This window comes from Gambusia affinis, linkage group LG03, assembly GCF_019740435.1.
Source record: "Gambusia affinis linkage group LG03, SWU_Gaff_1.0, whole genome shotgun sequence".
In the NCBI taxonomy this organism is placed as follows: Eukaryota; Metazoa; Chordata; class Actinopteri; order Cyprinodontiformes; family Poeciliidae; genus Gambusia; species Gambusia affinis.
In genome coordinates this window covers 11,839,586-11,854,473 of record NC_057870.1, presented here as the reverse complement: position 1 = coordinate 11,854,473, position 14,888 = coordinate 11,839,586, and the positions used below count along the sequence as shown (strand labels likewise).

General features: G+C 37.7%; 1 protein-coding gene across 4 annotated transcripts in view; it reads left to right on the top strand.

Annotated features, from left to right (window-relative positions):
* The window catches only part of fam172a (family with sequence similarity 172 member A), a 157,242-nt gene that overhangs the window by 124,595 nt on the left and 17,759 nt on the right, over positions 1 to 14,888 (top strand). The window contains exon 11 of one of the 4 annotated variants that reach the window (XM_044111806.1): positions 13,022 to 13,077. The exons of the other annotated variants lie outside the window; for them this stretch is intronic. Within the exon in view, the coding sequence (XP_043967741.1) occupies positions 13,022 to 13,050 (29 nt within the window). The 3' untranslated portion in view covers positions 13,051 to 13,077. Of the gene's footprint in view, positions 1 to 13,021; positions 13,078 to 14,888 lie in introns of those variants that run through there. 4 annotated transcript variants of the gene reach the window in all.

Sequence of the window (14,888 nt, the reverse complement as noted above, 5' to 3'; positions counted from 1 at the left end):
GCAGAACATGGTCAAGTGGTGGCACATACATTATAATTATATATCCAACATGTGGTCTTTATTTGCTCTGATTTATGATTACCAGATGACTCAAAGTAGTCCCGGTTGGTCAAATAGTGATAGCTAAAACTCATCATATGGCATGCTGGTCATGTCGCACTGTTTGAACCTTTACACAGTGAAGGCTTGATGCATTTCAATTCCCCATTTAGATTCAGCAGCACATTATACCGTAGTTGAACAAAACATCCTTTTTTACTACAAACAAAAACATACAATAAAAAAATAAATAAAAATAAAAAAATAGGGTACATGTATTTACAGTTTGAAAATAGAAAATTTTATCTGTGTATCACATGCTTTCCTCTCATAGCTTCTATCCCTGTGGAATTATGAAAAACAAAGATCTATTCCAGAAGGAGAGAAGGAGTAAAAAAAATTGAACTGCATGAACTTTGGTGCATTTCATTTATTCGGTGTGCTATTTATGGTGCTTTTCATCTCTTGAATCCTGACCTCATTTCTCCATCTTGTTTTTGGAAAACATGAGCTAAGCTGATGTGCACAAGCCATTAGATCATTGCACTGTATGTCTGACCTGTGACCAGTTAATCCGCTGCCCTGCCCCGCCCCTGGTAAACCCCTCACCCCCGCCTTCTCCACATCTGCCTGCTTCATGCCATAACCTCAGCCACATCTCTTCATGGAATTGATCTTATGGTGTTTGGATGATCCTATGTGTCTTCATCCGTACTGTAATCCTATTTGCTCTGTCATGTGTTGGGACTCACAAATTGGTGTGTGTGGAATCACATCCAGCTCATTTACAGATGTTTCAAGCTTAGCAGTGCCATTGTCTTCCACATGTGCCAGAGATTGTTCTTCTACACAAACACACTTACCATAACTCTTCAGTCACACATTCAGGTTTTCGGTTATAAATAGTTCTAACAATAAGAGTACGACAACTCCGGAGGATTCAAATTTCAACGCTCTGTCCTTTAATCCCCTCCTTTATTCTGCCATTTGCTGCAATAAAAATGTTAAGCTGAGGGATTAAATAAGTGCAGAATGGAATAAGAGGATGTGATGTGGCAGACTTTGGGTGCAGGTGGGAGGCAGAGACTTCCCGCTCATTACTGAGACACGGGGCTAAAGGAGAGGCAGAAAGCGCTGCGGGGTGAGAGGTCCTTGGCAGCAGTCTACCAGTTGGCGTCTCGGTGTCCACATTTAGTTCCAGCTGAGTGGCCACAGTGGATCTGACGGTGCTGACTTGACACTGACGTCTGGAGCGAGGACCACTGCTTGCCTGGATCCACCGCCCCTTTTGATTCATAGTGCCCCTTGTGTGCCGATTCTGTATATGACAGAAAGGGCTTCACAACAAACCACATAGGAATGCTTAGAAGTTGATTTGTCCTACCAGTGTGAAAGGTTTTTGATCAAACTGGAGCAAGTTTAACAAAAAAAAACAACTAAAATCCATAAATATTTTCTCTATACATTCTTAACGTTTTATGCATGTAGAGTTTATGAAGTTAATTGGATTTTTCATGAACTTTTCCATGTCAGCTTGATTTTTACGTACTAAATGATGGCATAGTGCAATCTGTGGTGTGCTTTTGTACACTCTAGGTTAGGTTTAAATAATTCCACAACGTTGTAAAACCAGATAGTTTAATATCTTTACATTCATACTTATCATGACTAAAAGCTCAATAAAAATGCTTTGAGAGAAAACACAATGATTGTTACTAAATAGTTAATGAAATATCCAAAACCAGAGTGCAAGAAGTCTGACTTCTTCAAATTTATTTTATTTTATCACACTTTAGATGATGCTCTTATAACACCAACAAAGCAAGGCAGAAATATAATATTATATAAATTCTTATCTTTAGAGATTTTTGTCTTGATTGCTTCCCTTTACTCCTGCACCTCACAGTACTCCTCACTTGACTGCTCTCCCTCCTGGTGAAAGCAAACATATTATTTGGGATCCCATTGCATCAGTCTAACCTTCAGTTTTTTTATTTTAAAAAATTCACTAGTGATTCTTAAAGACATTGTTTGTTCAAGGCGCTTTTTTTATTAGAAACCTCCTTCCACTGCAGTTTCCATGTCTGAAGTACCCTTAACACTGATTCAGAGAATGTTAGAGTTGGAACCATCACACTATCAAGTATTGTGGAGTCATGTGAGTGAATTGGCTTGCAGAAACAATCCAGAGAAGCTCTTACTCTGCCTGACAGTTGTCACTTGGTGCTTCTAGCTAATCCAATCTCAATTTCAGGTTTCTTTTAGATTTTATTCTACTCTGCAGATATTGGAAAAGTTCATTCAATAACTAAGCTTCATAGAAAAACTGAATTTATCTATTTGGTATTGATTCACAAAATGCTTTATGTGGAAATATGTCTCATATTGAAAGTCCTCAAACTTTCTATTAGCTGTATGCTTTTTTAAAACCAGTATTTGATAAATTCAAGCAGTTTGAGAAATGAAACTTTAATCACGAACAGCTAAAGATTATCTTGGAACTTGCATCCCCTTTGTACATCAAATTGTATTTCAATTTGATGTAAAACATGATATTCACCTTCTATATTATGAAGTGTGTGAAATGTAAACATTTGTTTTTCTCCGTTTTGTGGATTTGTTTTTATTTGCATTTCTTTGTTCTACTATAACCATGCTACATTTTACAAAAAGACTGACTGGACATGATTATAAACCCTTCATTAAGCGTTTTATTGGAACCCCTTGTGAACATATGCAAAACTACTTAAAATAAGTGTGTCTTTTAGTTGTTTCTGGCCTTGTTGGAGTGAAGGGAATTAGAAATCCTATCTGGACCATTTAAGGAAAAATCTGGTGGCCATTGTCTAAAAAGGGTTGTCACCTAAACGTTTTACAAGATTGATGGTCAAAAGAACTGTTCACTAAACACAAAATGAACCTCTTTCCCAGTCTTTTCTAGTCCCCATATCTAAATCTTATAGAAAACCTGTCTTATAAAGATTAGAATCGAGAGCGTAAGATAAGATGCAGAACTCTGGGTGATCTAGAGAAATCTGAACAATGACCAGCGATCAAATTCACCTCAGAAATACAATTATTTAGTATGGGGTTATTTTTGCATGCTTGTACAGGTAAAGTGTTTCAGTGTGGTGACTACTGCTATTCCCTTTTCTAAAGTTAAATCAACTTTTTTTTCTCCTTCTAGCTATATACATGAAAGTATTAAATGAACTTCAAATAAAACCTAGGAAAAGTTCTGTGCTCTCATATAGCATAGAAACATTATATACAAGAGTAAAACCTTTTTATCTGAAAAACTTGAATTAAATTCTAAAGATTTGGAACATATATTGTCTTGATGCACTTATTAATATCTGGTAAACTAGACCTTACTTATTAATATGCAGAACAGTTCAAAAATATTCTCAACAGTCTTAATTAAAACAGAAACAGATGTGAATAGCTTGATTTTATTTTATTTTTTCACTTTTAACGCCTAATTTTCAAGGTAATTATATGGCCTCTTGATCTGTGATCAAATACATTCAGCTTTATTTTCATTAATAGTTTCTACTTTTGATACTTAAAGCTTAGTGCTTTTACACTGATACTAAATAAGATGGGCACCACATGGTCATGGAAAAAAAATCAATAGCTGTTTTATGGCTAAATGGTTTGAGACAATCAGATTTTGGAATGCCTTATGAATTATGATTGTATTGATCTCTTTTGGAAATGCTTGTATGATATTGAAAGGATAAAAAAACAATGGCAGAGAGGGAATGGAGGAGGTAAAGGTGAGGTTGAAGGGGCCAGACATGTTAGCGGGGACTTTTTCAGGATGCAGATAGCGGGATCAAGATTGGATATTGATGAGATATGGAGCTGGGTGACTGAGCCACAGAAGCTTGAAATAAACTGTCGGAGGCACGTGGCAGTCATTATAGTGAAGCAGCCTGGCCCTGCGCAACCTTGAGCCCGTCGATAAGCTATTATAACCATGCAAATTGTGGCCAAATCAGAGGCCTGACATATCGGTATTATATTCTTGTGCAGGGAGCAAGTTGTACATCATCATTGGAATCTAGCAACAATGCTCATTATGCTTTCTGTTTGAAGATTCTATAGACTCATAAAAAGAAAAATATTATCAGGAAATAATGACTTTATGTATTTTAGGGGCTTTGAATACCATTTTAAAGGTCAAACATGGAATACACTGTCATGTTTCTGTATTGCTGAACATTCATTGGCTATTTTATTAGGTACATCTAAATAGTACTGGGTTGGACTCCCTTCTACATTCTCTGCCCTTATTCTTTGTGGCATAGATTCAGCCAGGTTTTGGTTCATGTTGATGCGATAGTAGCACACAATTGCTGGCGATTAGTTAGCTGCACATCCATGATGTAATTCTTCCATTTCATCATTTTCTGAAAGTGTTCTATGGGACTGAGATCTGGTGAAGGTGAGGGCTACAAGTAATGTACAGGGAATTTGTTGCCATCTTCTAGAAACTGTGGTTATAAAGGAATAGCTATAATGACCAACAGTACTCAGGTTGATACAAAGGGACCAAAAGTGCAGCCAGATACTTTATCCCACAGAGCCACACAACCAGCAGCAGCAGCCTGAAACACTGATACAAGGTAAGATAAATTGATGCTTTTATGTTGTATAAAAAATCTCCCTTGCCTTTTCAATGTTGCAGAAATTAAAACTTGTCCAATTAGGCAGGTTTTTTTTTCCAGTTTGTTGTCTAATTTTGATTAACCTGGATGAATTGTAGCGTCTGGTGTGTTTATTTGTTGCCATGGCCTGTCTTCTTTGAATTGTAAGAGACAGTATTCTTATGTGTCGTAGTGGTAGCAAGGGGTTATCTGTGTTCCTTCTGTCATCTTGAATCAAGCTGCCCATTGGTTGTTTATGATAATGCAAGTAGATCAGCTGTGACTCAAATATTCAGACCAGCTTGTCCAACACTAATAATCATCCCAAATCCTCTCTCCTGCTCAGTCTACCTCTGAATGCATTAAGTTGCAGCCACATGTGTTGGTTGAAAAACATTTTGTGTAAATAGTCTATTAAATAGATATATCTAATAGTGGCAGGTGACTGTAGTTGACCCTAAACGCATCATATTTCCCTCCAACCTTTCCCTCACTTTCTTGGCTCCTGCATTCTCTCTGTTGTTCTCCTGTATGAAGGCAGGCAGCCAGGTCTTTTGCTCTCAGTGACAGTCTAAAGCACCCAGCGAGCCATCATTTGGGTGATGTAATTTGAACTAAAAGGTGTGTAAACACTGCTGTGACCTTGGTTTTAGTTTTGTCAATAGGGCTGGTTTAGAGAACAGAGAAAGGATTGTGTGGGATTGAGGGCAACAAGTCCTAGCTATGATAGTTGGAAGTCTGTAGCTTACTGATTGTTGTTATAACCTCATCGGGATCTCTTTGTCTTGCATCAGCTACACTCCTTTAACCGGCTTTCTGTGCTCCTCACCTTGTCAAAGCTGTGTGCTCACTTCTCCCCCGCTTCTTTCTTTTTGATATTTGTTCACTTGCCTCCTCTTGAGCGCTTGTTATTGCTCTTCCCTCATTTTTCCCTTTACCCTTGTTTTCCCTCTTCTCTGACCCTACTCCTTTTTTCTTTGATAGCAGTATCTCTGGCATTCTCTCGGCAGCTTGTCAAGTGTCCGCCCTCATCTTCTCTATCTTAGTGTTTTTCTCTGTTCCTCCTGACATCTGTTTGGTGCTCACCGCTGTGGGTTCCAGAGGTCAACACAAGTAAACACTGGCCAACAGCCAGGACGACAGTCAGCTATTGATCTGGTTTGGTTGGGAGAGGTGTTTGGCTTTCTACAGGATCTCAATTAGGGTTATGATCTCGGGGTCTAGACTGCATCTTCATTTGGTAGAGGTTAGGAAAACAGAGAAGCAATCTAACCGACAGTATTGATCCAAAGTTGTATTTCTCTATGCTTGCGCAGGTAGAAGGGATTAGTGTTTTGTCTGTGTTTATCTGGTATGTTTTAAGGCCAGTAATATTCACCTTTAAATATTAAAATTGCAACTGTGCGTATCACATGGTGTTTACTCAAATGGTTTATATTGGTGGGTGTTAGTTGAGCATATTGGGTGTGTAACTGACACAACTTTTTATTCCTTTAAAATCTGTTTGCCCATAATGCTTAAAATCATGCTGGGACAGTCAAGATTTGTATTAAGGGCATTTCTTCTGGGAGGTTGTGAAAGCTATTTACAATAATCAAATAGTCGTGTGAAAAAACTAGGACACCATATTTAATATTCATCTCTTCTTAAAATGTCCACATATCAATGTCTAATCTATTTTTAATCTTTAGGGGTAAAGTGATGTAATTATAGATAAATATCAAAAGTAGTATTGTTTTATTCATTAACATAAGGTATGAACAATTGTAATTTTGACGGAAAGGTTGCAACACCGCAACCTCTAATAATCACTTTTACCTTTTTGTTGAAACAACTTCTTGCAGCCTTCTATAAGTCTCGGGGATCCATCTTATTTTGCCACTCCTCCCAATCAGTGTTAGATGTTTGAGGGGTTTCTTGCCTTTAAATGCTTCTTCAAGTCACCCCACGGCTCCTCCATGAGATAGATGTCTTTTGCTTCAGTTCTTCCCACGGCTTTCCCTTTAATTAATTCTCAACCAGTCTTTACAGGTTTGGGTCATTCTCATGTTCCAGGGTTTATCTCTGTTTCAGTTTTTTTTTATACGTCTGATTGTGAACTGGCCTGTTTCTGCTGCAGAGAAACATCGCTGACCCATGACACTTTCTGCTATGTGCTTCACACCGTTAACTGCTTGCTTCCTTGTTATTTAATGTTGTATTTGATGGCAAATATGCCCTTTGTTTCAAAGTACAAATAATTTACTTAATATGCAGCTAAGAATATTCCACAGTTGTCATTATGAAGAATTAAGACAGCTCACCTGGGTGTTCACTTTTACTTCAACAGTGTAGAGAAAACCAAATTAAATGTCTGAGGCTTTAATAGAGCAAGGCAAGTTTAGTTATATAGCACACAAAATGCTTCAAATGATGAATACATAAAAGAGTACATTGCAGTCACATAAGAAGGAAAGAAAGTTGGACTGCAGACTAAGGGTAATGATGTTCCAAATAGTATTAAAGCAAACTATATTCAAAATACTGAGTAGAAATGTACTGAGTAGAAATGTACTATATATATACTATATCTGATTATATGCCATTTTTCACCATTTTAAGTAGGACAAAATGTGGGGTGTCCTGATTTATTCCTCACTACCGTTTCTCTTTTCCACACATCTTGAAAATAAAGCTCTAGTTGTTGTTTTTTTTTTGTTGTTGGTTTTTTTTTTTTTTCACATTAGTGAATTTGGTGTCTCAGTGACCATTTGGAATACAAGCTTATGTAGTTCTAATATTTAGGATTCACACCAAAGCCTTTAATCATTGGTCCACAGATGGGCAGTGATTAATCAGAGATGTAGCTGTGAAGTAGTTTGCAATTAGACTGGTAATCTCTGAGGCATGCTAATTGAATCAGAAAATTAGTAACAGTGCCGTACTGAGCTGCAATAGGCTAGCAGAGCTTGCAGCAGGTGCTAGCCCACCCAGCTGTGGAACAAGGTATTTAAGCCACATTAGCAGCAGTAAAATATTCCTTAAATTGGAACAGCTAGTTTCACCACCCACATTACCTTGAATGGCAAAACAGTAAGCCAAAGAGCTGAGTCAACAGCTGATTGCTACCCAATTAAACTATAGAATGAACAATAAATAAGGTCGGAATGTTTATAAATGTATATAATTCTAATAATACATCACTGGAAATGAGTTACATAGGTCTTATCTTCGTAAGCAGTATTTTCTTTTAAGACAGACCTCATAAAACACAAAATTATTGAAAATTCTTGCTTACTTTTTCCAGTCTCCTTTAGGTTCTCTTACCCTAGCATCTATTCCCCTCTGTTTGCCTCCACAACTTCTCTCTTCCAGTTCCTCTGGCTTCCCAATGGCTCTTTCGAGCTGTCATCTTCTTGACTCAAGTTAAAGAAGTTGTGAGAAATTAAAAATTTATCATTTTTGAGCATAGGTTTGCAAACTCTTCTGCTTGTTGGCTTTGAGGGGGAAGGCTGAAAGAGAAGCACAAGTCAATAAAGAGAGGCATTGAGGTAAAGAATTCCCAGATGCAGACAGTGGTGTGCCTCAAAGCTCTGGCTTTTAAACTTTCTGTGTACCTTATTCACAAAAAGAGCAATGGTTGTGGTGGAGGAAATGAAAGTTTGAGTATAAGTGTTAGTATTTGTGTTTGTAGACTTATTCTTATTTGCCTCTTTAACACCCAGTGGTCCTACACCAAGTTCTCCCACTGTCTCTTTCAAGATTGACATCTCAATCAAACAGGCCTGTCTTCAAAAATAAATAAAAATAAAAAAACATACAGTAATGCATGACTGAACTTTAGTGCACTTGCATGTTGTATAATAACTACAGTACACATTTGACATAATGTATAATGTTGTGCAGATCCATAATTTTGCCTTCCTTGTCATGTATAGTGCATACCAAGTCAGGGATATGGATACATCCAAAGTTTATACATCTTGAGTCGTGTTTAAATCATACTCATAAGGATTATTACCTGGCCACTGTGTACACTGACTGTATTGATTTGTGTGTTTTTGTCTGTGTTCATGTATTTGGTGTCTGCGCCCAGCTTGAAATAAGAGGGGATGAAATGAGGTCGCAAGGTGATGAAAAGCTGTCTGCTATAAACCAATGTCAAGCATTGATTTTTCCTGTAATGAGTTCCCAGAATGTATAGAGGCCGTGAAATATACACATACATATTGTACATGGTTGTTTGTGAGAAGTTGTCACGTGTTCTGACCCCAGTCATAAAATATATGTGTAAAATTAGATGCTGTAACAATATATCTTAATTGTATCAAGCCTAACATATGAGCTAAATATTTGTTTATTTCAAGGGTCAATATATCTTCCTGTAGATATATTTTAATTAAACATTTGCAAGCTGTTTAAAGAAACATGTTGAGTATTTGCAAGCTTTAGAGGTAGGGATATCCAGATCAAGTTTTATCTGTTTTATTTTTCCGAAGATAGATTCAAGTATTTTTACTATATATCATGTTTTTATATATCGGAATTTTTGGAACCCAGAGTTCTACTCTTAAAATATATCATGAGTACAATGAAGTTACAAAAAAGTCAGTGCTATGTACTGTGCCTTCTACTAGCAGTTTTTTTGTTTGTTTTTTTGCTTGTTTGTTTTGGTTGTCAGAAAAGCTCGTTAATTGAGGTCAAATATAAATTTTAGGTCCAGGCCATTCAAGTGGTTATTCGCCAAACCACCCACATATCCTGAACTCTGCTGTGAACTTTTAGCCATTCACTTAGCGCCTTTTCCTTTCTAGTTAACTAAACCTTTCCCAATGCCTTATCTCTGCCTATTTTAGTGGGCTAATGGGCGTTTTTATCTGTGATGGTCTCAATGTAAACTCCATACTCTTATGTTGAGTTTACAGAACACATGTAAACACACATGGGGTACTGATTATCAGTGTAAGGAATACAGCGGATATTTTTTCTAACAAACTTTACCAGCTAATTGGTAGATCAGCAAGATAATCAAACTCAAATGTTAATTTTTATACAAGTTCAGTAGCCTCTAGCCTATAAACTAACAACAAAGAGTGGTACAATGATGGGTCACCCAGACAGCTCTGATAATGGGTTCTTAGAAAAGAAGGCATAACATGTCTTAATTATTTTATTTTTATTTTGATTGTGCGGTAAATAAATATCTTAAAAGGCATTAATAAATTTAGAGGCACATTTTGAAAAATTCAAATTAAACTGCTGACTTACAAATTATTTGGTGGTTAAATAGATGCATGAAATTGGTATTTCACTGATCAGTAAATTTCTCATTAGGGTTCAATGAACTTAAAAAGTAACTAAACCCTAAATCAGCTTGTTATTGGAGGTAAGCGATATATACTGGGCCTTAAAGGCGTAGCATTCAAGAAATATGCTTCTTTTCATATTTGTTTATACTGTTACCATCTTGTGACAGTATGGTATGACCCGGATAATCTGTGAAAAAAATCAAGCTCTTCCACCTCCTCCCAATGCTACTATTGATGTCTGCAAAAATGCTCTGGTACTGGCCAAAAACAACCAATCAGATCAAGAAGAAGTCTCTTGGTGCTGTCAATCACCCTCGTTTACACATTGCTCAATGTTCTAATGGTAGAGAAACAACATACTGTTCCAGAAAAAACTATTTATCTGCCATCATTGATGGACATGCTAACTAGCCTGAGTATTCATGGCAGGCTCCATTGTGGTGAACCAGCTGTAGCATAGCAGAGAGAAAGGGAGTTCACAGCACTTACACAAGGCTGACTGACGGCAGGAGTTGGTGCAGGATGACTGAGTCCAGTGCTTGCTGTACTCAAGCTACTGTACTTAAGTTTGTATTGAGTAAAAACTCATTGTACTAAGTTTGTACTTGGGCCTGTACCAGTACAAGCCCTTTTACCACCCCTGGGCTTCTATTGGTACTAGGACCATTAGTTGTAATCAGATTGAGGACTGAGTTTCAAATTTCACTTTTTGTGAAGATTGGCCAAAAGAACCATCGAAAGCTTCCCATGTAGCTCTTTTAATTTTTGTCTGTTTATTCATTTTTTCCCATCTTTCATGCAACCTTCTTACCTTGTACCCTTGTACTCATACATGGTATAAGTTACTGTAATGAGATTAGGCTTTTAAACAGCCATGAATGGTCCATATAGTTGTAGGACGCAAAACTAGTTACATTGTTCTTGCCACAGTATTCCTTCACAGTGCTACCCATAAAATACAGTTAAGCACAAAATAATTCATACCCATCTTTTAATTTTACTGTTTCTTCTGATTATAAGAAATCTTAATGTTCTAGATTGGCCCCTCCAGAGTCCTGACTTGAATATGATAGCGAAGCTGCAAAGGGAGTAGAGTAATGGCAAAGAACCTTGGAGCTCAATAAATTAAAATACCTGTGGATGCATGCAAATAGCTGGTCAATATTTATATTTGTTAGCATTGACTTGTGTAATGCTAACAAAAGTTTTTCCATTGCTTATCGAGAAGGGTATAAATAATGAGACATATTGAAATATTTTAAAATTTCTACTCCCTTTTATCTGTATCATTTCCATTCAGAAATTTAATGTTTTGCTTAAGTGAAAAAAATATATCATTCAAATCTGCCAGGTGTAAGTACATGAAGTATACTTCTAAGTTTTAGAAGTGGTTTAACAACAAGGTGACTCTTCTGTTCTCTAATTTAAATAGGGCCAAAAACCTTATTTCCCAAGCATTGTTAACCCATGTGCTATCTTTCACTATTTGTTTTTAAGTTTTAATTTGATTGTTTTTATTAGCCTTAAGTTAATTATAGTGTAAGAGCAACAAGTTGTATTTATCTTATAAGGTTATTTTACTTTCTTGTTGAAAACTGGCGCTATCTGTCTCAGAATGTGTACAAATTCTTCATTGTACACACATAGAAACTCCTCAAAAGTTTTAAACTGAATTGTTTTGTAGCTTTTCCTGTCTGCTGGTTCTTTGAGAAAGAAGGATGTTCATTTTATGCTGTCTATATGGTGCAGTTGGAATTAGCTTATCTCTCTGACCTTGTTTGGTAATAGCCTGTAGCTCAGAGCTGCTGACATGATGTTGGTGCTCCACGGGTCTAAACTTTTACAAATGATGCATTATATCAGCTAAGCAATAGGAGTGAGAGCTAAAAGGGCCATAACATTAGGTCTTAAATGTGTCCACAGCAGGAGGGAAGGAGCAAAAAAAAGATAAGAAGGCAGTGGGAGAAAAGTATATAGGGACACAGGCAAGGATTATGTTGCTGTGCTGGCTTCTCTTCGTATTTTTTGTAAATTGATTTGACATAAATGTATACTTAGATGCCAACAAGACTTGTCTCTGTGAGTACCTGATGGATTCACACTTTATATTGTCTGGTGTGTGATCTTCTTCTTTGACACACACCTTCTTCGTGAGAGACACATAGCACTACAGTTGACCCTGGCGGATGGGGATAGCTTGGTTCACCACCGCACCCTGATGCAATCCATTGTAAATATATTATACCAAGCTGCAGAGAAAAAAGCTGATTATCCATCCTTTCAACCTATTTCTGTAGCTCTCTTCCTCTTTTTTTTATCATATTTCTCACTCTCATTCTGCTTCATATCAGCTTAAAAAAAAATTTTCACTGCATCTGTCTCATTGTGTTCTATGTTCTTTTGTCCAGTTTCTGGGTTCCATCTGTTTTGCCATCTTCTGCTTGCAAATACTTCCCACACTCTAAAGAAAATTAACAACAAAGTGAAATTCATGTTGTCCACCTTTATTATCAGCTACACTCTTGATTGTTTCTTATTCCTGGTCACGACACGTCCCATTTTAAAACTACTCAGGGGGTCAAAGGGAGTGCCAGAGGTGCTGTGACTGACGTGGCACTCTGGCTGACCCCTGGCAGCTTGGCAGAGCTGCCTCCATAATGAGATTAGCTGGGTAATGCCGATTCTGTGTCTGTTTCTCCAGCCGCCCAGCCCACCCTTGGACTCTTTATTTAGCCACCAGCAGGACAGGGCGTGCCAGCATTTGCAGGTCGAGTCCAGGACAGGTCCCACAAGCCCTCTCTCTCCTTTATTCTAACTACCCGTCTCTCCCCAACACAGACACACACCCTATTTATGTGAACCCCCAGCTACTTCAACCTTATGCTTTGGCATTGTTACTATTTTTGTGTGTTAAAATTGAATTATTAAGTAAAATCAACTTAATAATAACTTGTTTGAGCTTCATATCATGTCATAATGTCATTCCCTCATCAAAACGTACCTGTATAGTTGCTTTGATTATTTTCATGCTTCATGTTTCAGAAATCGCCACGGCGTTGGCATGGGGGTAGAGCATCCATCCCATGAATGGAGGCCTTAGTGCTCTACATGGCCATCAAGGGTTTGAGTCGCAGTCTTCCTGTAAATTCACTGTCAAATAAAGGCCACTAGAGCCAAAAAAAATGTCTTTTAAAAAAATAAATCCTTTAATCTCCCTTGGCAGCCATTTGTGGTGCCCAAATGCTTGCTCTCTCCAGGCGTCACTTTTTCCATGGAGCTATTCCTCAGAGCTGGAGTCTCTAAGCTGAGCCTGTGCCTCAGAAGGCTCCCCTCGCCCGCGTCTTCCCCACTCAGTTCCTTCAGACTAGTGTCAGCAGCAGAAAAAACTTTTGAACATGGAATTAATTAGGTGTGAGGAAGTGGGATCTATTGTTGGATGTTTTCTGATATGCTATGTTAATATTATCTTGGTTCCTCTGTTTTTTATTTATATATATATATATATATATATATATATATATATATATATATGACTCATTGATGTTGGACTGGGTTCGGATTGATTCCACCCAGATCTGGGTCAAAGTCCAGAGTTTCAGAACGGCTAAATTAAACCAAACTTAGAAATGTTCCTCTAAAACCATAGTGAGGGGGCAGTAAACTGTATGGTTGTCAAAATGCATATTTTTTGATGACCATCATGATGTAAGACCACTTGACTTAAACAAAGTAAAGTGGTCAAACTGTTAAAGTAAACAACCTTTATCGTTTTAGACCCTTCACTTACACTCTGATATGTTAAGATGATTTCTCTGTTTTTTATGTATTTAAGCGTCAATTAAACACTTGAAACTTTTCTACCATTGGAGTTGTCATGAGAGGTTCCTTAACAGACAGAGGGGCCTTATATGAAACAGGTGTGCCCCCCTCAGCTTTGGGGTCACGTTCTGTCTTTGAGGGCGTGACAGCTCCACTGAGTCCAACTGAGATATAAAGCTCAGTCCAGGTGTCCAGGTGTTCTTAGTTTCAGTATGTGATTGTGTGAATACACACCAACACCTGCTTGGCTGTAGCCCAGGGGCACAGACAGGTTCAAGTTCCACCCAAACAAACATATTGTACCAATTGCTCATTGTACTTGTTTCCTTTCTGAACGTGGGTGTGTGATTGTCAGCTTATGCCTGGCAGAAATTGTGTAACCAACATACTTCTACTGTATGGCCTCTGCACTCATCATTTACACTGCAGGGTTGTGTTACCCAGACATGTCAAAGTGTGCTTTTGTTCTCGCTGTCAGTTGGCTCTTCACCTTGAGATTGCTCTTGATCACGCAGGCACTGGGTTCTGACACTTTTTGTCCTCAGTTCTTTGTGTCCATCTGAGACCACCCTAAACAAACGTGTCATCCTGAGCTGAGGGCAATTTTTAGAGGGGTAAATTAGTATCTACCCAAATCGCATTCAAGCTTTCATTTTAGTTATTCTTTTCATAGCTCTCAACGCTATCCCATGCTATCTATTCCTTACGCTTTTATGATTTTACAATTTGTCATGTTACAAACTGGATAGTGCATAAAGAGGAAGAAAAACTATAACCACATTGTCAGAGTTAGAGGGATGATGGCTATAGCTCAATAGAGAATATTCCTGCCAGAGTTTAGACTGGACAAGAGCTACACCTTCTACTGTGTCACTGAGTCTAAACATTCAGCTAGACATACAATAGAAGGGTTTTTTAGAATATTTTATGTAACGGTAGGCCCCTCACAGTCCCGACCTGTCAAATGTGAAAATTGCTGTTCAGATGCTCTACATCCACTCTGTATTTGTAGAAATGGTAAAGACATCCCAAAAGATGTGTGACAGTAAAAAGTACTTTTACAAAGAGTTACTCAGAGGCAAAAGCACCA